The sequence below is a fragment of the Varanus komodoensis genome, unplaced genomic scaffold, assembly GCF_004798865.1.
Source record: "Varanus komodoensis strain SLA01 unplaced genomic scaffold, ASM479886v1 scaffold48, whole genome shotgun sequence".
NCBI lineage: Eukaryota > Metazoa > Chordata > Lepidosauria > Squamata > Varanidae > Varanus > Varanus komodoensis.
In genome coordinates, this window is record NW_025336059.1 from 6,961,839 (window position 1) to 6,984,923 (window position 23,085).

General features: G+C 48.7%; 1 protein-coding gene across 4 annotated transcripts in view; it reads left to right on the forward strand.

Moving 5' to 3' along the window:
* The window catches only part of TP73 (tumor protein p73), a 63,950-nt gene that overhangs the window by 27,978 nt on the left and 12,887 nt on the right, over positions 1-23,085 (forward strand). For all 4 annotated transcript variants that reach the window (XM_044445379.1, XM_044445380.1, XM_044445381.1 and 1 more), the window contains one exon: positions 22,617-22,803. In XM_044445379.1, coding sequence (XP_044301314.1) covers positions 22,617-22,803 — 187 coding nt within the window. The remainder of the gene's footprint in view (positions 1-22,616; positions 22,804-23,085) is intronic.

Genomic DNA, 23,085 nt, shown 5'->3' on the forward strand with positions numbered 1-23,085 from the left:
TGCTGATTACAGAAATGAGAAAAGGAGAATGGAGAAACATGTGACACACATGAGCATCTTTGATAGAGCTAACTGATCATGATCCATGCAGTAGGGATCTCCGGAGTGGATTTCCGCGGTGTGCTCTGGTTTGCACAGGCACTGGTCTGGAAGCCAGTGTAGGATGAGGAGTCCATGGCGGGGTTGCACATTTTGCTCAAAGAGTTTTTGGATGCCAAAAGGATGAAGGCGATGCCAAAAGCCCTAAAGAACTTGGGATCAGGGTCCTGAGCTGTCTCCCATATCAAGCTGCCCATTCACTGAGATCCACGAATCATGACCGAAGGAGCATCATGGCCGACACACCACCACGGGGAGAGCCTTCTTAGGGGTGGCACCCACTATTTAATCCTGCCCCCCAGAGTACGTCGCCTGCCAAGCCCCATGGTGCTGCAGTGCCCGGCCATGTTCAAAAGACCATGTGCTGGTTTCCATGCCTTGATGTTCTACTCCATCACATACGTCTCTTTAAATGTGAGCTTTACCATTTAAACAGTTTGTGTGCATGACCACAGCATCTGTTATTGAAAGGCAGTGTATAAATGTTTAAAATAAATAAATAGTGTCCTGCCTTATGCCAGTTCCAAGTCTTTGACCAGCTTCTCAGGAAAAAGGAGGACCCGATCCTTTTAACTGGAGATACACGGAACTGAATTTACCACCGAGTTATGCCCCCTTTTCCTGTATAAAATAGCACAGACCTTAAAAGCCCATCCAAGTAAGAACAGATTTAAGGCCATTCTTAAACCAAAAATGATGAAAGGAAATATAGAGCCACTTCATATTTTAAAACCGAAGCAAAGATACAGTTTCTAAGAGGCCCAAGCAGTTCCTCAAAGCTCCCCAGAGAAATCACACCTAAAACAAGCATGAAGCTCATTCATGGGTGCTCAAGTTCGGCATCTGTTAAGAGGTTTTCTTATCACCCAGGTGCAATTTGGCTTTTTGAAAACCCTCATTTGTGCCAATGGAAGCATCTTAAAAATTGAATAGAAATAAGGCGGATTTTCAGAGAGGGTTACTGCTGAATTGGAAAGGTCTAATATGCAAAAAACAAAAACCAACTCTATCAGCAGGGAGGTCATAGATATGCATAAAATTTACTTATGCTAATTCAACAGAAGCACATTTCAAACTACTGACTAGAATTTAAATAGAAACGCAATGCACTTACCGTAGTCAGAAAGAATGTGACCCTGAACTTGGTCTCTTCTCCACATGCCACCAGGCGAAGAGTTGATGGGAGAACACGAGAAAACTGAAACTGACTTTCTTAAGGCTCTTTGTCTTTATACTGAATTTGGGCTGGACAGCCTTCAGACTGAGAACTTCCCGACCTTGTTCTCTGTCAAGTTGGCACCCCAAGTCAGAAGGCATCTGATTAGGGTCCATGTCCATCCTGAAGAACTCCAGAACATCCGCCCAATCTGAACGGGATAACATTTCAGTCTGAATAAATGCTTTCATCCAATGGGTCATAGTGGAGACAGCTGCTCTGATCCAGCTAATGCAGGCATGTGCTGCCAGGGCATTCCTGTTCTTTCCCGTATTCTCCTCCAGATTTCAGTCCGGGCACCATCTAAAGCTGGAGCGAGGACCCAGGGTGCTGAAGGCAGCCATGCAATCCCAAACTGTGCTGGGCTACCCCGCTGCTGACCTGTGGGGCAACCCCACAACTCACGTTTGTTTACGAGACAACTGAGGTCCCCTTCCGCACCACGAAGGACCGCACGGGCGACCACACCTGTGGCAGCTCATCTTGTGGGTGAAGCATTGCACTGGTTGTGGGCTCCCTCACACAACCTCCACTCTGTAGGGCACACCAGTTGTCTGCATTCTGCCAATAAGTGCAGGGGCATAGGATAGAGCCGTATAAAATTGTGCGAGCTGTGGTGAACACTTGAATGCAGGGTCATCTACTGACATGGAATGGTGGGCGGTGAAGGATGAACACGAAGGGCCCTTCTTCTCATGCCCCATAATTCAAGGTAGGCAATTAGCCGGACACAAATGTGATGACGGCCACCAGCTCAGATGCTTTAAAAAGCTATTAGACAAACGCATGGAGGAGTCGTCTGTCCCTCTTTAGAGACACTGATTCTCCGGGAACACGAGCGGGAGGGCGCTAAAGCAATCGTGCTTTGGCTGAGGGTTTCTGGGAGACATTGGATGGGCCACTGTGGAAAAGAGCTTGTGGCCTTTGGAATGCTCCCACACAAGAAACACAGAAACAGCGAGTCAGAAGGGGCCTCCTGGGCCATCTAGTCTGACCCCCGGCTCCAGCCGGCTCTGCTCATGACATGCCCACCATGTGCATGTCCAGCCTATCCTTGAACACCCTATAGAAACACGAGTCTTAGGTTCTCATCTCTTTTTAAGAATGGCATTGGAACGAAGTGAACGTCTGAATGTTGAGCCGGCCTCCCACTGTGTTCAGGGGTCACTGAAGCTGAGGAACGCAACTCGGTCCCAGATTTGGGATGGATGCAACTGATGGGGAAGGTGGTTTGAAAAGCAGAAGAAATGCTAGTCTGTGGAGCAGGGAAGTCTGGGAGGAAAATGGTGGTGATCTTTGGCAAGCCCACCAGGCACCATCAGCAACATCTGAGCAGTGCCTTGCAGTGCTCAAAGTGCATCCTATGCACGAAAAGGACTATGAAAAACCCACGGGAGAGGCGTATGGTGTGGAGACTATGCACTGCCTGCCCCTGCTCTATAAAATAGCCAAATGCACATGGTTACAACACAACATTTAAGTTTGCACTTCTCCAGTTGTGCAATGAGGTTAGTTTAAACATAGGTACTGGCACATTTAAATTCAAATTTTGAGCAAAGGACTCACATATTTAAATCTGTGTTTTGGTAGAAAATACAAACTTAAATCTGTACTTGGATGTATAGTATGAGATTTTTTAAACAAAGGTTCATGCAGAGTTTGAATGGAACAGAATTTAGGAATAAAGGTGGACAAAAGGGACCGTAGCCCAGAAATATAAGCATTCACACTTCATCTCCACAGCATGATTAATTCAGCCAGAGGTAAACACAATCTGAGTGGAAGTATAACTTCACCATTGCACAGGTGGGAACACAGTGGAATTCAAAGTGGAAAACGGTTGGACACAATGGCCTTCATGGCCCCTTCCAACTCTACTATTCTATGATTCTGTGGTGAGAAGGCAAGCTTGTCTGTAGGATCTGGGGCTAGGCTATGGCTAACAGTCGAAGGGAGCCAGGAGGTGGGAACAGGGCAAGCTGGTAGAACCAAAGAGGGTCCCTCCGGAGACAACTAGGAGGCAGGGTCAAGCACCCAGCCAGAAGGAAGGCTCCAAGAACAACCAACGATAGAGAAGGAGAGGAGAGCCGAGAAAGACCTTGTTGAGAGCCCAGCTGGAGCAGGAGGCCCATCATTCTTGTCTGGCCCCCCAGTGGCAACTTCAGACGGAGGGCAGTCCAAGGGCAGTTCTTGGAGAAGCTTCCACCAGGAGTTCAGTGCTTCGCCCTAGGGGCAGCCGTCCAAGGATTCTGACAAGAGGTCAAGAGGCTGAGCGGGGCTTCACCTGCCCCAAGAGGCAGGGCCAATGCGACTGCGGAAGGACGAGCTGTAAAAGTAATGGGACGTGTGTTCTGGTCCGCCAGAGCAGAACAGCAGTGCAAAGCTCCAACACCCTCTTGAAACCGGAAAGCTAAGAGCCCACGAAAACAGGGTGCCAGAAAGAGGGGTACAGCTTTTGTGCCACTATCAGCCTGCTTTCTTCCTTGAATGTTTTTTTTGGGGGGGGGGGGTTCCAGATGCAGTCACCTTCCACTCACAACCTCTGTGTTTCCCCATAGCTTCTTCCATCTTTTCTCTTATCATGGGGGATCTTTTAAAGAAGACAATGCAGACTAGGATGCAGTGCTTTCTAACTAGTGGGTTTAGGACTCCTCTGTCTGGGAGCACCCCAGGCTAACCTTTGTAGGGGGAGCCTCCCAGGCCCACCTGGGCCACCACCCCCAAGAAGCCCCCATCCCCCATCTCAGCTCATTCAGCAGGGACACAGGGAAAGGGGCCTCTGAAACTGATATTTGAGTCTGGACAGTAACATACAGGAGATGGATAGGTTCTCGGGTAACCTGACTCAGATTTGGAATGTTTGGAATACAGAAACATCAGTTTATTGATTTTTGAACAAGACAGAATGTTTTTCAGAAGACAGAGGCTGAATGCCATGCTAGAATTTGGACATGACCAGAATTTAAATGGAAACACAGTACATCTCACCACAGCGTGAAAGTCTAAGACCAGATGACCTGTGCCTTGTTCCCAGGTGCTGTTGGTGGGCAACTTCAAAGCCCAGCTAGTCCTCCTGGTTGGTCTTTACTGGCTTAGATGGATATTGGAGAGAAACCAGGATGGTGAAGGGTCTGGGAACCAAATCCTGTGGGGATCACTTGAATCACATTTAGCCTGGAGAAGAGACAATGAAGAGGAAGCATGATAAAGGTCTTCCAACATCTGAAAGGCTGTCACGCAGAAAATGGAGCAGATGTTCTCCATTGTTCTAGGAGCAGGACTAGAATGAACATCTGGAAATTGCCAGGAAGCAGCCTGCAGTCATACATCGAGAGAAATGTCCTATTACAGCTGTCCAATAAAGAAGCAGACTAGCTCTGGAAATTATGGGTTCTCCTTCCTCGGAGGCATTTAGCAAAAGCTAGATGGACCTCAGTCAGGGATGGACAAGGGTTGGACAAGATGGTCTCCAAGCTCCCTTCCAAATCTATATTTTTAATCTTCTGGCAACCCTTCAAAGAGAGAACAGTCCTCTCTAACAAAGGACACATGGCCACCATAGAATCACCATGACCTGATTCTTGAGTCCTACAGTTCTGGGCTTGCATATTCTCCTGGCTATGCCTGCAGAGTGCTGAGAACCAGAAACCTGAGCCATGGATGTTCTACAGCCTTGGTCCCAAGGTCCCATATTTAAGGTCCCAAGATGTGCTATTTTTGCATCATCTTGAGAATGCAAGCAGTTTTGGTCTCCTCTGAGCATCTTCTGCTGCACCTTCCGAAGAAAGCAGCCCACTTCTTGATTTTCTCTCATTGTGGGGAATAAGGACTTGGTGGAAACTCCAAGCAGAAATACCGTACTTACCGGCATCCCCCACCCTGTCCGCCATCCTTGCTGAGATTCATTTTCATCCAGGGTGGGAGGCCACAGAAAGGCTGGGTCTCTGGCACACGGCATGACGAAGCATGTCAGCGGCCCGGCAACATGCGCAGAGCTATCCAGCTGCCTGCTTGCAGGAGCTGCCTGGACGTGTCTGAGCCGGGAGTCGAACGCAGCTGCCGTTTCTCCTTCATGCCTTCCTCCCCACCTCAGCCAGCTGGTAACTAATAGATAATTGGTATTTTTCTCAACTCCAATTTCAGTAGCACCCACCAGCTCCCTCATTTAAAAAACGCGAGAAAGCTTGAAGTGCGAACAGAGCCTTTGGCCTCCTGGGAGCTACAGAGGAAGCCGCAGGTTCTCCCTTCAGAACTGACCTGGGGTTCTCCAAGAAGCAGGCTCTTGGGGGGGGGGTCCAGTACCCACCGTTTCCTTTAGGTGAAGGAGGGAGATGCATTTAAGTTGTTATGGTGCAGAAGGTACTATCAAGCTGGGCCACCTTTACAGAATAACATGAGCAGACCCCAAGGGCTTACCTTCTACTTTCAAAGAAGAAAGAACCAGAAGGGGGGAAGGAAACACCAATGTCAAGATGGATGGAATGATGGGTTCCTCTGCTTTGTTCCATATGGGCAGTGAACAGAAGATAGCTCAGACGGCAGTCTAGCTCAGAACTGGCTATGCTGAGGACAGCAAGTCTGGAGGCTTTCCCATCAAATGCAGTCTTCTTCACCAGACGACCGAAGCTGGGCTCGTGTGCAGGGGAAGCATGTGCTGAGCCAGTGGCTGAGGAGGACCAAGATGGAAACCAAGGTCTTCAGAGAAGAGGTGGCATTTGAGGAAAGAGAGAGGCAGCAGGAGAGGATGAACAGGAGACCTTCAAGAGAATTGGCATGGTAGCCTTGGAGAAACAAAGGTTACAGAGAAAGCATATTTCTAGATGTGATGGCTCAAAGATAAGGGGGGTGAGAGATGAGGCTAGGGAAGGATTTGAAGGGAAGGGCGTGTGAGGTTGGACTGCATGCAGAAAGAGCCAGAACTTTTGAGGCATGTTCCTACCACCACTTTTGCTCCAGACCTCGCTCCATTGCTACTCTGCCCCTTCCTGTCCTTTTCTGCCACATGTTTTGGAATGAGGGCAGAATTTTCTGAAACACCAGTGCCAGTCTCTGGGGAATGTAGATGTTCGGAACAGTGTCTGTCCCAATTATGGGAAGCAAGGAGCAGATATTTCTACCTGGGATGCATTCGTCCCTTGTAACTCCTCTCCCTCAAGAGATCTAAGCATGTGACTTCCAGTGGCGTGAGAATTACCAGCTTGGCAACGTTCAGGATGGACAGGTCTTCCAGCTTTACAGAAGACAATCTTATGTTTGAAGGCATCTCTACTTCAAGGGCTGTTCAGTTCGAATTTACTGATAAAGAAGCAATGGAAAGGGAGAGCACCAGGGCCTTCAGGTCGCCTAACCACGGTTAGCAGCTGAGCAAAAGGTTAGCTCATCAGCCTTCCCTACCATAGGAAGACGTTTGTCGGTATGAGCGGTTGAGTCATCCCTGACTTGTGGTGATCAATGAATGAAGGTCCTCCAAGAATCCTAGCCATGACAGACCTGCTCAGCCCTTCTAAAGCTCAGGCTGCGACTTCCTTGACGGAGTTGGTCCAACTCAGCTTTGGCCTTTCCTTTGATCTTCTGCCTTGGACTTTCCTCAGCGTGATTGTCTTCCCCAGGGACCTTTGTTGTGCCTGAAGTATGACAGCCTCGTTTTGTCATTTTTGCTTCTAGGGGAAGCTCTGGCTTGAGCTGATCTAGGACTTTCAGCTTTGTGTCAGTCTGGAGTATTCAAAGCATCTCTCCTCCAGCACCAGGGTTCAAACGATCTTCCTGCTCGTTTGCTTCACTGCCCAAGCTTTCACCCCCACACATGCTGATGAGGAAGACCTTGGCCTTGTATTACTATTTAATCCGCAGTAATTTTTCTGGCTTGGCATTTATAAAGAGACATTTATATTTTCATGCAAATATGAGTCCTCTTTTGAGGGGAATGCATATCCTCTTTTGTGATGCATGGAATCACCCCATGACTTTCTCTGTGGAACAGTTGGCTCCATAATTTCATCACCTCATTCAGACAAACAGCTTTTAGAAAACGATTACTGTAAAGGTTTTTTGTTTTGAATGCGATTCTGTTTGCATCTAAAGCTCATAGTACAATCTTTGTCTGTTCAGATGCAAGCTTGACCGTGCTCAATGAGTTCAAAAACTTTATCAAAACACATCTAAATGTGTGTATCTTGAGAGAAAACCTTAATTTACATCAGTGCATTTTGAGCAAGAATTAAGTCTGAAATGCATGTGTTGAGAAAAAGCATTTTAAAATGCGTTGTCACAATTGTGCGCAGATTTTTCTAAATATGAAAGAATTATTTATTTATTTAAACCATTTCTATGCCACCCCATTCGCAAAAAGCCATAATGAATGTGGAAATAGACTTATGTAAAAATGATATGGACCAAAAATATGGACCAGAGTTTTTTCCTTCCTTACTGGAGCTTTGCATTCCTATGGAAAGGATTCTGCTCTTATTGCCTGCTTGCTCACAACCTAGTCTTTCTGGGAATCTCTGGGGTAAGCAATAACAATAAAAATCAATCCCATTCCATTAATCTGGCCTAGATCCATGTTGAAAAAGAAATTCTGGACTAGAGCTGAGCCAAATGTTTCAAAAACACTTCTCAGGAAATAAAATCTTAGAAAAAGGCCATTGGTTGAATTTCCCCCAAGAATTTCCCACTATTCCTGGGTGATGGCTGCCATTTTTCTCCCGCAATGCTCTGGCATCCCAGAGGATACAAAAGGTTGGCCCCTCTGAAAACTCATCCATTCCTGAAACCCAGTGTATGCGCATGTGTGTGTGTGCAGAGGGGGGTCTTCCATGAACTCACCTGGAAGGCCCCCGCCATTTTTGGTTTGGCTGCTTGAGAATCTCTGATTGCACAAGCGGATCAACATTTATCCCCTGTATTATGCCCAGATTAAAGGTATTAATCATAAAGTCCCGCACATTCGCAGATCCAGATGTGGTTTCTTTTTTCTGGCAAGCAGTGCAGGCAATTCAGTGTTACAGGTTCCCGTGTGTTCTAACAAGCGAGAAGGCCTCATCTCTTCACTGTTTCTCAGTTTTACCTTTCGTAAAACTAGCAGGTATTTCTCTTATTTTTCCTGTATTGTTGCATTCCATTTGTACCCCTTCTTTCTTCCTCTTGCAAGGAACCCAAAGCGGCTTGCAAGCCTCTCCTTTCCTCCATTTGATCCTCACAACAACAACCCTGTGAGGTAGGTTAGACTGAGAGGCAGCGCCTGGCCCAAAGTCACCCAGTGAGATTCATGGCTGAGTGGGGACTCGAACCCAGAGCTTCCGAGTCCCAGCCCCACGCACTCACCATCCTTCCGCCCTACCTTAGATCTGGACTTGCCAAAATCAGTTCTGCAGTAAACGGCCAGAATGTTCACAGCAGGGACAATCCTGACATGCAGCCAACAGCAAAAATGAAACTTGGAGGACAGAGAGAGAAACATTCTTTCCTAATAATGGAGAGAATAAAAATTCTCCAAGTCAAATCCAACCAACATTTAGTATTTGCTATTCAGATGTTAACATCTGAGACCACACATTTTGGAAAGGGAATTTGATAGCATTAAGTCCACCCTCCATTCAAGGGACTAATTCCTGATGTGTGAAATGAATGAATGATTATTGATGAGGATGATGATGATTTCTATATCACGCCATAGCCAAAGCTTTCTGGGCAGTTTACAACAAATTAGCATCTAGCTGCTTATCACTAGCAATGCGCTCCTGTTGCCCTCCTGTTCCCTTCCAAAGGAGCCGATAAGAAGATGAAGAGAGGGGATAAGGGCATCTTCTGTCCCAAATCATTCTATTCCCCTTCCCCAGGAAATTCTGAATGGGCACATCACTGTTTCTTGAGCTTAAGGGACTCTTCAGTGCCTTTCCAATGTTCATATGCCAGCAATTGCTCTCCTCTCAGACCTATTTCCATGCCTAGCAACTAACTCTTTGGGTTAAGAAAAGGTGAAAGCTGGCATATTGAAGAAGCATAGCTGCTGAGGGTCAGCAATTACAGGCATATAGGGAAAAGCACAGGAAAATGTAGCTACTTCTGCCTGGAAGGTCAACTAAGTCACCGCTCAGGACCTTAGACACACACATAGGACTAAGAGCAAACAAACCCCCTTTTCCTTATGTGAAGATTCTTCCCACTCTGGCCCCATTTCTTCCAAATACATTCCCTTAATTTAGTGGGCATTTTGCTCCCAAGCAGAAGGAAGAAAGGAAAGAGGGGCGGGGAGGAGAGAGAAGGAGCGAACACGGGCCTCGAACAGGCATGGTGTTCTCATCTCTCAGGATCTGTCCTGACAGATTCGGCCAAGCTGGTTAACGGTATTTGCGGTTTGCAAGATTCTACATGTCGGAGGGAAATGACAGACACATTATTATCACCCCCCCGCTGCTTATCTGCCCAAACCTGCCCTGGGAAGAGAGCGCTGCAGCTGCTTGCAGGGCGAGCGCAGGGAAATTAGCAGCCTGGGGCTCTGTTTTTCTTGTCCTGCTCCCATCTTCCCGGGCTGGTGCTTTCCTGGGATCCTTTCTCCCTCGGCTGCAGCCCCAAACATGTCTGGAGGAGGACTGTAATGAGGAGGGTGGAATGCAAAAAAGAAAACGAAAAAGAAAAGCACCGGGAGGGAAACAGCAAGTGTTTCGGGCTGCTTCCGTCAAAAAAGACGGAAAATGAACCCGCCCTTTGCCAGTCAAGTCTAGACACTTCTGTGTCAAAAGCTGAGGATAAACAAGGTCTTATCGGTTGGGATTCTGACGGGACACATCCCTCTAGCGGTTCTGGACAGGAAGAAGGGCCTGTTTCTCTTCGGGAAGATTATTGGCAGATGTGGCTAACATGCAGCTCTCCAAGAGTGGTGCAGAAAGCACAGCACTTGGACAACCCCGAGAACGGGAGAGGCAGAGGGGGCCACGAGGCCCCCAGAAAGGATGCTCAGGGTGGCAGAGGGAGAAGCGAGCAGCTCCCCTGGCCAAGCGGAGAAGGGCGGTCGCTCCACATCATCTGCAGGTGTGGCTTCTGCCGGGGTGGGAGAGACAGGCCTTGAGGAACCTGCGGAGACTCCGTTACTTATGAGCCAGGAGGCCGATTCCACACAGGGCAGGTGGCTTTAGGAGCACCTAAGAGGCATCCATGGCTCAGGGAAGCACTTGGCCTGTGAGTGGCTAAAAGGCTTCAGGTCCCTGCTGTCTCCACTAGTTGTGGCAAAGACATCTGTCTCATGTTCCGGGGCTCTGCTGGCAGTCCGAGTTGACCGGAACGGGTCGCAAGGCGCAGCCCCTGCAAAGCAGCATGGCGCTTGTGAAGGACACATTTTGCTTGAAAACACAGAAACAGCACGAGCCGGAAGGGGCCTCCCGGGCCATCTAGTCTGACCCCCAGCTCCAGCCGCCTCCGCTCACAACATGCCCACCATGTGTCCAGCCTGTCCTTGAACACCCGCACCGATGGGGCCTCAACCACCTCCCGTGGAAGCCCGTTCCACACCCTCGGGGTCCTGACTGTCAGGAAGGGCTTCCTGGCACCCACCCTAAATCTGGTTCCCTGAGCTTTGCAAGGGAACCAAGCCAGCTTTGTCCTTCTCCATCCTCTGCAGCTGCTTCCCCACAAATTTCCTTTCCCGTTTTTCCTTCCACCCAGTCAGTGGGGCAGCAGTAGCAGGCGAGGGGGCTACGGGGAACGGCGTGTGCCCACTGCACTGAGCTCGGCAGACCAACGTGCAGCACGGGGACCTGCCTCTCGCTCATCACAGACCCTCCAGGCAGCTTCACCTGCTTCTGGGGAAGAGCAGCAGCAGCAGCGCCGGGAGCCAAAACTTGGACATTTTAGGGCTGCCTGGAGAAGTTTATCAGGCAGAGCATGAAAATCGGCCTGCTTTGGAAGGCATGGGAGGCTTCAGGAGGAGAAGCAGAGGCGAGCCTCAGTCCTTGACCCTATAAAGGAGGTGACCAGAGAAATGAGCTGTCCGAGGAGGGTCTCCAGTTCCCGCCACCTTGCCCTCAAGAAGCAAGAGCCTTCCTAAGGGTGGGACCAGAAGCTTTCCTCAAAGGGAGGGATATAGGCAACATTCCCAGTTTGGACTCCGCTCTTCACATGGGACCAGCTCAGGACCCAGTGGGTGGAGTGGGTGGAGCCGGGGGTCAGACTAGATGGCCTGGGAGACCCTTCTGACTCGCTCTGTTTCTATGCCTCTATGTCTTTCTTGGTATCTTTCTGTGTATTTGCTGGGAAGTTCTCCCATGACAATTCACATGAAATAAATGGGAACTCTGGAAGTGGATGTAATTAAGACAAATAGTGTATTATAGGGAAAGGGTTATTTCAATTGTTCCACAAATGACCATTAATTGGCAAAAACTATATTGCTTAGCCAAGTACTTAATACTGCTCCTTGATTTTAGAGATGTTTGTATTGGTAATATTTTACCTGCCTCGTTTGAGCTATTTTATTTTATTTCATTGACATGATGCTTTTATTGTATATAAAAGCGCTCACGAGTAGTGAGCTGATTAAAATGCATTTGATCATTAGCTAAGGAAAGGAAGATAGAAGAGAGTCGCCTTCGTTTGAAGCATCTGTGCCGGTTAGCTAATTACACTGGGCTTCACATTCTTTTCAATTCAATTCTTTTCAATTCTTTTCAATTCATGTCAAACCCAACCCTTTGCCGAAGAAATGTCTCTTCACTATCCCAGAACAAATGCGACATAAGGGTTTTGGTCCTACCTTTGCTTTGCTCTCCGGGAAGCCTTTGCTCAAATGCACTGTCCAGTCAGTAAGATCCCATTTCACACCATTGCACTAACACCAGGGACAGCGCCTTTGAAAATTGGCCAAAGTACCAGCAAAACCATGCAAAGCAGACGAGCATGCTCAAAGCTGTTTGTCCACTGATGGGTACCTGTCCCCCCCCCCCCCCGGATAAGGGGGTACTATACACCCACTGTTGGGACACATGGTCAAGAAGAGCATTCTGTTGTGCTCCAAGTCCTGCTTGTAATTTTCCTTTGGGCAGCTTGAAACATAAGACTTGGTTGGATGCTTGGTCTGATCTGCCAGGATTCTTGGGATGTCCCCCCTCTGGCATATTGGAAAGGTGCAAGAACATCAGGTGGAAGTGGCTGTGATGGGTGGCTGGAATATGACCTGTGACAGGGATGACCCCAAAATAGATTGAGATCCATTGCTGCATCTCCGTCCTTTGGGTGCAAAACCCAGAAACTGACCTGCACTGCAATACCTCTCCCCCTCACCTCTCTGTTGCGCTTCTGTCCCCATATACGGTCTCTCTTCCCACTGCCAAAATTGCAACTAAGAGTCTGGTGGATCCTAAAGACTAACACATTTTTCCTTTTAGCTTTTGTGGACACGGCTGACTTCAGGAGAAGTGTCAACCTCAGATTTGCAGATCTGTATACACAAATATAAACTCAGGAGACATGGTGGGAAAGTCAATACAGGCTGTGATAAGGACCTTAACAGATCTTGTTCCCAAACCCCCAGATGGTAACATCGTGCAAAAACTGGGAGGGAGGAAGTTCCTCCGTCACTTATCCAGCGTCCGGCAGAAGACGGCAATGCTCAGCACAGGCTGCTAACATGGTTTTTTTGGAAGGCCTCCCCAGCGCCGTTGCGACTTTATGAGGTTATCAGAAGATGGCAGCCAATCCTTTCCCCGCAGGGCAATGCTTCTCCATGTCGTAACATGGCATAACGAGATAATTTGTATGAAGCCGCTGAGCATCAAGCACCTCGGCTGTCCCCGAACTTGTTCGGTTTCCCAGGCATGCCTGGGACATGCCTGGGAATGTCGGCATGAGCAAGATTGTTTGACAAGAGTCGTTGGTTTGTTCAACACCTGGCCAGAAGGGAAAAAATTTCTCTGCCACCCCCAGCCCTTCACACAAGAGATCTGAACTGCTTGCACTGGCTTGCGGAGGCACAGCGGTGTTCACAGGGAAGGCAGAGAGGGGCCAAGGGACGGGGTCTTTCCCAGAGGGGTGACTGGCCAGTTCAGTAAGAAGACAGCACAAGAGAGACTTACGAGGCCCATGGGTCGATTGATTTACTTGCTTAATTTTTAAATCCCCCATAGCTAAGGCTGGCTGGCTGGCTGGCTTAAATAGGACCACGAGACCATAAAACAACCATCAAAGTGTCCATAATACAAAATGTGCACGTGATTTAAAAATGGAATACAATTTAACAGCTAAGCAGTGGTTAATACAGAACAGATATGTTGGAAAAAACCCAGACTTTGGTATCCCACTGCGCCTCTAAATAACCCTTAAATATCTTTAATGGCCTTGGCTTAGGGGTCTGTTGTAACCTGGTGCTGAAAGGATGGCAAGATTGGCCTCAGGGGGAAATTCATTCCATATATAGGGGGTCCCCACTGAAAAGCCCCTGTTGGTACTTGGCCATTGATTACAGCACCCAGGGAGATGTTTCGATGGCAAATGAGCTGAGGGTCAAGGGAGGTGCAGCTGGCACACAGGCAGGGTAGTTTTCAAAGCAGGATCAGTTTGGTGTGGGGGTTGAGAGTGCCAGCCTGGAACTCAGGGGATCTGGGTTCAAGTCTCTGCTCAGCCGTGGAGCTCACTGGGTGACTTTGGGCCAGTCACAGCCTCTCAGTCCAGCCTACCTCATAGGGTTGTTGTTGCTGTGGGCGGGTAAGCTTGAGGAGAATGATGTAAGCCACTATGGGTTCCTTGCACGGAAAAAAAGTTGGGATATAAATATAATAATTCAATAAATAAAATCCTCTAAATGCACAACACTCTTTGAGCTGAACACCAGTGTCCGAAAGAATCTGCTCCTTGCAAACGAGTTCCCCAGATGCCGTTCTTCACCTGCCCCAATCTGGACTTTTTCCCCCCCTTTTGGCACTCCCCCAGGGAAGGTGGGGTTCTGATCCATGGCTGGATAGCTATCTATCAAGCTAGCACGCCGACCCACCTTTGCTAAGCTAGAAAAGGCCAGGTCTGCAGCTGGATGGGTGACCACAGGTGGAAGCAGAGCAGGGGGTTGGACTTGATGGCCTTGCAGGCTCCTTCCAAATCTACCACTGTTCTGCTCCATAACTTGGGGTGACCCCCAGGCAGTAAAGGCCACAAAGCAAGGACCTTCCACATCAACCAAGACTGCCAACGTTCTGGTCACCAAAACAAAATTTTTACCCATTTATCTCCTGGGCTGGAGCCAGGAGGACAACTTTCCATAGGTGGCGACTTAACACACTATCACACTCCCTGAGCACCACAGCCTCATCCTGAATAAGGCTGCTTCTTGGGGAAAAAATGGGGATCCCCGTCCCCTTCCCTGCATCACGGTTCATTCTGTTCACCGGCTATCTACCATTTTCAGGGAGCTCCTTGTGGGATGGAAAGGGCAGGAAAGTCTGCTTCTAACAGTCCAGAGGCAGATGTTTACTTCATGATTAACGTAAGTAGGGTTGCACATTGAGAGATGCTCAGGACAGCTTAGAACCTGCATCTTGGGAGCTGGCTTGTCACGGGCCCCCAAAGCAAGGTCAAGTTTCCATACATGGTGAACTGTGGTCCAAGTTCCAGGTTGTCCTGTCGAGGGTGACACACCGCCTGCAGGGCTGTCAGTTTGCAAGGCTGCCTTCCTGCAAGAGTCTTGCCTGCGAGAAGGGAAGGGCGTATTTTGGTTTCTCTCTACCTTTGACGTCAGTCTGAATCCGGAAATGCTGCACTCCCGTTCGTTTGCTGAATGCTGCACTGATTTGGGGATTTTTCTCTTTACAGTCAGTTTTGCTCGTGTGCTTTTGCACACTGATTAGAGACCACTGATTTAATAAAGTAGAATAAGAGCATTCTAAATAACAGGACCTTTTTTAAGGGAGCAAAAGTAACCCAGGATTTAGATAGATATTTGCGATTGTGATTACCCATGCCTTCCTAAACTATACCATGGAAACAGACCGATTCAGCGCTGAATGAGAGATGACATGGGAGATCTGCAGCATCTTCTTGTTTGGCTTTTCTCAAGAGTAAGTTCCCCTATGCTTAATGGGACAAATGCAGGAGTGCATTGGGTTGCTGGCTTGATTTCCTGACCTTGTTCAAAAGCTCGCGGTCAGCTGTACCAGCAAGGATGGAAGGAAGATCCAGTGCATTCCAGAAGTGGCATCCGTGTGTGTGAAGGGCTTCCTTCCCCCTTCAGCCCAAAATCCCACCACCGACAACCCAGTTTCTATCCACCCAGTTGGTGAGGTGGTCAACTCATTTGCCAGAACAAGAAAGGAAAAAAGCAGGACACCTAGGCATCTGCAAGTCCCTTTCTGCAAGCTGACCAATGTGCATTTGAAAGAACAACTTGCAAATCAGAACAACAAACCTTACCAAATTTGCAAATGACAGCAAATTTGCAAATAGCAGGAACAAATCTTACGACAGTGCATTTCACCACAGCAAGGAAAAGTGAGGCCTCGTTCCGCTGCTGCCTCAGGTGTCAATGCTGAGCTGGCAGCTTCGGGTGCTGCTTTACCTTCGTTTAGCTCTTAAGAACTGGGACTGGGCAGCCCTTCAGGGGAACGATCCCTTCAGAGAGCGCACAGTCCTCTGCCAAGTAAGGCCACTGTCCCTATTAAATAAAGTTGTACATTTTCTGCCCTGCAGCAATGGGGCAGAGAGAGGTGGGGAAACCAGTAAGGAGAAAAACGATTCAGTAATGCCTACCCCAGTCCTTGGTCCAAGGCCGGATTTCTCTCTCACTCGGCACTCATGCAGAAATTGGGAGATTCCTTCAGGGATGTGTAACTTCACCATCAGAGTCACAGGACGATCAACTTCTTGATCTGTGGAAGGAAAAGCATTCCTTAAATATGACCCTTCTGCTGCTATCAGGGGGAATTCTTTATTTTCCCCCAGGTAATCCACCAAACATCCTGAAAACTCTCTGGATCACCTGTAAATACGAAGGCTCTTCAAAAGGTTTCCTCACCTTTCAAAACTCTATTTATTAAGACTATCAAAGCCAAACAACCTCTCTTTTCTACACAGCCACCTTCCTTTGCAATGCATTTTTTTTCCCAGCATCGTACCAACTTTTAATGCCATCAGCAAAAAATATATAAAATATTTGTATAAAATAGAAACGTGTGGAAACTTTTTGAAGATGACTCATACTTCTAGGCAGTCTGGAGTTTGCCCTGTAGTCACGGGACAGGTAATCCAAGGAGAAAACATACCGGCAACACTATCAAAAGCTTACTGGCAAGATATTAGAATCTTTAAAAAACCATTGGAAGAGTTACAACCAAACACAACACAAGACCACAAGCACAAAACAGGCAAGGCCAATCCTAACTAGACCATCCCTGTGTTATCCGCTTTCCCTTGCCGTTTCTTTCTGCCACCATTCCCTGCCAGCTCCTTCCTGACCCAGTTCTTCTCGCCTTCCAAATTACTACCATCTTTCTCACCCAGCACAATCACCATCTCTTGATCACAAAGATCCTTTCTTTTTTCTTTTTAATTTTTAGTTTCTTCACATATAGAAATACATAGGAAAAAAATGTAGAATCATAGAATAGTAGACTTGGAAGGGTCCATGAAGGCCATTGACTCCAAACCTCTCCTGTCGCAAGACACCAAGTCACACCATCCCACTCAGAGGGCTGTCCAGGTTCGCCTTGAATGCCTCCAGTGAGGGAGAGCCCCCCACCTCTCCAGGCAGCTGGTCCCACTGTCCTATTGCTCTGACAGTGAGGAAGCTGTTCCTGATGTCCAGCCCAAATCTGGGTTGTCACAACTTGAGCTGATTATTCCATGTCCTTCACTCTGGCATTAGTAAGAAGAGATCTTGACCTTCCTCTTTGTGACAGCCTTTGAGGCACTTATAGGGGGATATCGTGCCCCCCCCAAAAAAAAACTTAGTATGAACATATCTCCTTGCTCAGGGAAGGTCAAGGGCTCCCAGGTAGCTGTGGAGAATACAGGATCCCCCAGTCGCTTTTACCAATTCCAACCAATTCACCAGCTATAGCTTTTCCTAGAATGGGACCACCTGGCCCCAGATGCTCAGGTGCCAGCATGCTCAGGACCGGATTCCTGCCACGCAATCCATATGGCCGGAATATGAATCCTGGCAATGGAATTTTAAAGACCAGGGCTGGCAGTGTAGCACCTTGGGCCAATTACTGCCGGAATCTCCCCAAATTTACCATGGGAAGGGCTTCATGTTGCTCAGAGGCTGCAGGACCTGGGCTGCAGGACTTCCTCGCGTGTTTCTTGGGAAGGCATCTGTTGTTATGAGCTGTCCTGTTGTCCCCGACTTGTGTCCACCCTCTGTGTGACGGCCATCCAGGGAGTCCTCTCCTTGGCAGCCCTGCTCACTCATGGCTGTGGGTTCCTTCATGGGACTGACCTCTCTCCCACTGGATTCAGCTTCCAGGATTCCCAGTTCAAGGGCAGGATGTAGACTTGTCGTAACCTGGAGAGGTGGCATCATTCTGGATAGACAATATGGAGGGGGAAATAGCTGGACCCGGAATGAGGGCGCTTGTGTTCCTAGGAGTTCATTTACATGAAATGGAGTTTACTTAAATGCTCTTCTGCTTCTTCTCGATACCGTCACAACTTTCCTCAAGAACCCAAGGAAGTTCCTTCATATTTTATCCGCTCAAGAGCAAACCTATGTGGTAGGAGAGGCTGAGAGTAGCCCAAGGCGTAATCAGAAAGTAGCCCTGACTAGCCCAAAGTCACCTAGCAAGCTTCATGGCTAAGTGTAGAACCTACATCTTCCAGGTTCTAGTCCAACACCCTCACCACTGCACCATTCTGCCTTTCAGAGTGATGCACGCAGTCTTAGTGATATCCAGATTATAGTGCCCTCGCAAACAACGCCCACATCTTACCTCTGACTAGCTCTGGCTGCATCCCTGCAGCCCAGAGGTGGAGAAGGGACACGGGGACAATCCAATGGGGCAGTGTGATTTGGGTCCTGGATCTCTGGATCTTGGAAAGGATGTGCTGTAAACAAGAGCAAGTGCCTAACTCTGCTTCCCCCCTCCTCTTCCATGTGGGTCAGGACTTTCAGATTAGCTACCATGGTGGCTTAGATTTCTGTGGGCCTGGACTTCCGTTTAATTGCTAGAACAAAGTGTTTGTTACAAAGACTGAAGTATTTCAGGTACCATCTCAGAAAGACAAAGCCGTTCTTGAGCACGACAGCCATTGCTCCAAACGTTTGGGGGACCCTCTGTTTCCGGGGGGCTCCAGCCAGCGAGGACGGAAAGGCGCACAGGACCCAGCCGGGGGCCCAGTGCAGCCACCGTCCTCAGGTCCTGGATCTGCCTCCGGGATCCCGCTTGGAAAGACATGCAGGGGCAGAAGCCTCTTGATGCTTTGCATACCCTGGACGCTTTCTGCATGAGGTGGTATTTGTGTGTGCTGATTTGGCACACCGAGTGCATTTTTGGGGAGAGGGTGGAATGCAGTCAGCAGAGAAACATGCCCTGCCATGTAAGGACTAGTCAAGCCATGCATGTTGCTCCTACAGTCAGGAATCAGAGAGAGAGAGAGAGGAAGGGAGGAAGGGGACAATCGACACGGAACATCTGCTAATAAACAAAATTTCTCCATCAGCCATTAGGTCAGTAAAGCAAACGTGAAACCATAAAATGCCCTGTCATAGTAAGACAGCATTCGAAAGCAAGAAGATTAAAACAGAAGCACACGAGAGCAGCCAGGATAAAAGCTGGCAGTCGTGCCATGATCCAAAAAGCTGCTAAGAGCACATTCCAGCCCGGGGGACGATTTGTCTCGGTGCTCTGCCACCTTGCCCCTCCTGTGCAGTTTTGACTGGCTAGCTGGGGCGCATGGGAGGGGATGTGAAGGAGGCCGCAGACGACATGGGAAGTGTTGTGTGCCTTGTCCCCTCCCTGCCTACCAGCTTGTCCCGTGTCCTCCTCCCCCAGGTTGACTTCCCGACTTTGGAGAGGCAGCTGGTGCAGCTCTTTCCAAGGGGAGGGGGCTTCTGGACAGACAGGTACAAGATCACGCCCCCTCCCCCCCTGCTGGAATAGCTGTACCCATTGCATTTAGGACAGTGCAAAGGGGTAAGGATTGCAACCCGTTTGTGTTTATTGGTAAACATGTACCTGCTTCGCATTACTTCCTAAACATTCCAAGGAAGAGCCTGAGCTTTAACCCCTCACATGGGGGAGGGGAGTGAAATGGACCGTGCAATCCATCCCTGCACTTCCTGTCTGCACGCACTTGCTTCACCTGCTTCAGGCGCCATCTTGGGCTGGCCTGGGCCCTGTGCAGCGAACTCCAGTTGTAGACCTTTGAGCTTCCATTAAAAAAGCCAGGTTGGTCCTACGAACACGGCCTTTGGCCACCCCGACGCCAGGCCTTTCATCCTCCCCCGTGGCATCTCGGTGAGAGGACTGGTTTCAGATGCTGAAATATACTGCCCTCCACTTGGTCAGGTTGATTGCCCTGACATGAGCTGGACATTTTTCTTAGTAGCAACAGAAATACCTGCTTCCCAGTACCCTACACTTCCTTCTTGGCCATTTCTCTTGGATTAGCAGCTCACACGATGATTTTCGACTGGCCTAGGGAAAGTAGGTTAATCACTGGAGTAGAGCAGGGAATCATGCCTGGAAGACCTTTGAGGGACCACTTGAAGGTCAGGTGGACCTCAAGGTGATTCTCTGAGTTCAGGCACAGTGCAAGGGGTGCCCAAACAGAAAGAAAGCGCACCGAGCAGAGGCGGGAGGTTGGCTGTCACAAAGCAGAGGGGATTAGAGCTTGGTTCTGACAACTGAGTCGGACACTCAGGGCCTTCTTGGCTCCTCAGTTAAAGTATATTTAGCAGGAAAAACAAGGCAAGAGCAAAGAGTGCAAGACTACAAAGAAAAGGTGCAATTCAGGCTGCCCAGGTAGCAGGTGATCTGGCTCAGAGGTGGGGATGCTTCAGGACTGGTCCATTTTTCCACCAAAGCTTCTGATTGGCTAATTCAGAGGTACCCTGGTGAGTTACCCAGCTGGATAATGGTACAGTAATTAGGCAGGCATTTGCATGTTTCTGTAGTAACAGGAAGCAGCTCCCGTTAATTAATGAGACAGTGTGCACTGCAGCTTCTCCTCCTCCGCAGCGCAATTAAGCAGAGGCTTAATTGTGTTCGTTGAAGCTTTGGGGGCTGTGCTTTGCAGATCCAAAATGGATCCTTGAGCCAGGTGGACATCCACGGTGCCAGTGGCGATGCTTCTCTATTACCACAATTGGAGAACTTCTACATTACAGCATGGGCCGTCGTAGAACGAATGCACCAGGGAACAGAAGCGCCTTCAGCCACATTCAATGATAAAACCATGCCCTGATTACAGAAATCTTTGCTGATTGGCTGCATGAAGTTTAATCACTTGTTGGATAGTATTGGATTTGCAAATGAGTAAAAACAGCTCAAGAGCACAATAAGGAGTGTCTGGCATTCCCACCCCGTAGCACACAAGCAGTGGGAACCTTCCTGAGGGTGCAGCTAATGCTGTTTGGTGGGCGAGGAAGGAAGGGGAATCAGTCTGGAACCAACTCCTGGTAACTGCACAATGACAAGGTCTTAACTTGACGGATATTGCTTGCAAACAGCCTCTTACATAATAAAGACGCTAGTTATAAGCCTCTTATCATGATCTGCAGGGAAGGGAAAAGGAGATGCAGGAGCAGGAGAGAAAAACAAGCCCCTCAACCCCTCCCTTAGCCTGAATCTGAGCTCAGGCTATCTATACAAGCCTCCCCTGACTTTGGGCCTTCCAGACATATTGAACTACAATTCTCATTATCCCCTGCCAGCATCACCATTATCCAACCTCTAGAGCACACCAGGATGGTTTAAACTGACTAGCAATGGCACTTTCAGGCAGAGAATGCTGCAACTGGGAAGTGAATTTCAGAAGAAATTCAAAATGGGCTTTGCTGTGGAGCTGCAGCTCTTCCCTATTAACTCTGAAAGGGAGTTTCAGATGGATGTCTAACTCCTGTCTTTCACCCTGTGTCCAAGCATACCAATTAATTATGGGGGTTGCCCCCGTTTTTGGCATGCGTGACCCTGCTCCACCCATACAGCATGGAGATAAACATCAGAATAGGTACTACCTTGCTAAATGATCTGCACCAACTTAACTCTATCTTTACCTTTTCAAAGCACAGCTGAGCAGAGCTTCCTGGATTTTTCAAAAGTGGCATCTTGTTATTCTCCACTTCTTCCCACAGCTCAACTTCTCCTAGCACATCCCTTCATTTTTGGACAACCTCACCCATCCACCCCCAATTCTTGCCAAACATGGAGGGAGATACCTAGCAGAGAATCAAGATGGTTCTGGTGGACCGGGAAATGCATTGCTGAGCAACTTTTTGGAAAGATGTTACAGCGGGTGGGAAGGCTCACCTGAAATCTTTCCTAAGTGCCAGTCCCACATTCAGCTCATAGGTCTCACAGTTTCTCATTCGCTTCTGGTGACTTACTTTTTTCTCCCAGCCCAAAAAAGTTTGCATAAAACTTGCATACATGACGTTAAATCTATAGATGCAGAACTGAAATATCGTCTAGGATTTATAAAGAAATCCATCTTACCATGCATTCATCTTGTTATTCATTAGATTGGGATGCCTTCCCCATTGTTGCTTTCATTTCCTGTTCTGTTCCTACGAGCTTCTGTTTGTGTTTCCGTTGTTTTGTTTGCATGCTTTGCTCCCGCGTCCGTGGCTTTTTCTGGTTCCACTCCTTTCTGTATATGTGGAACAAAGGGAAATGGCCCTGCTAGAGCATGAGGTGCCTCAGTTTTTCCTGTGCACGTGCAGAGTCCCCTTTAGAGAAGTTCCCACTGCAGACCCACCAGGGCCGTTCCTGGTGGGCCCCTCTTAGCACTGTCAGTCAGGCAGAAGGCCTTGCAGCCTTCCCACCTCTTCCTCCTTTTCTGATTATACAAGGAAAAAAAGATGAGACCAAGGATGGGTTACAAGAAACAGGCAAGCTCAGTCCTGGTCTTGAGCTTCTCCAAATTTCCATGCTTGGTGGCATGGCAGAGACCTCTTCTGGAAGCACCCCAGATGCCTTCAGACAAGGCATGGCAGAGACCTCTTCTGGAAGCACCCCAGATGCCTTCAGACAAGCTAGCTTGGTGGTTAGGCTGACGCTGGCTGTCGGACTCCCTCCTGCAGCTATTTAGGACATGGATCCACCACAAAGGTGAGTTCTAAGTGCGATCCTTGCCTGATTCCTATGAACCTTTTTCTTGTTTCTAGTATTCCCCGCTGCTGAAGAAGCTCTACTGTCAAATTGCTAAGACATGTCCCATTCAGATCAAAGTGTCGACGCCGCCACCCCCGGGCACTGCCATCCGGGCCATGCCCATCTACAAAAAGGCAGAGCACGTGACGGAAGTGGTGAAGCGCTGCCCAAACCACGAACTCGGACGCGACTTCAACGATGGTAAGATCCTTGCAGACGGGAGCAAGTCTTCAGACCCCGACCGTTGAGGAAATGCTAGTTCTTACTAAAGGACAGCTTGCTCTCAAGCTCTCCTCTGTCGTCCCGGTTGTGTTCTCCTGGGCAGCAGAAGAGGACAACTGCTTGGCACATGGTCCAGGGACTGTGTGGGGTGATTGAGCTGGGAAAGGGGGTGTGTAGGGAGAGCCGTTCCTGTGGGCCCCCTGTGTGATCAATCCCAACGGAGCTGGAACTGCTGCTATCGGTATCCGTGGCAGAGAAATA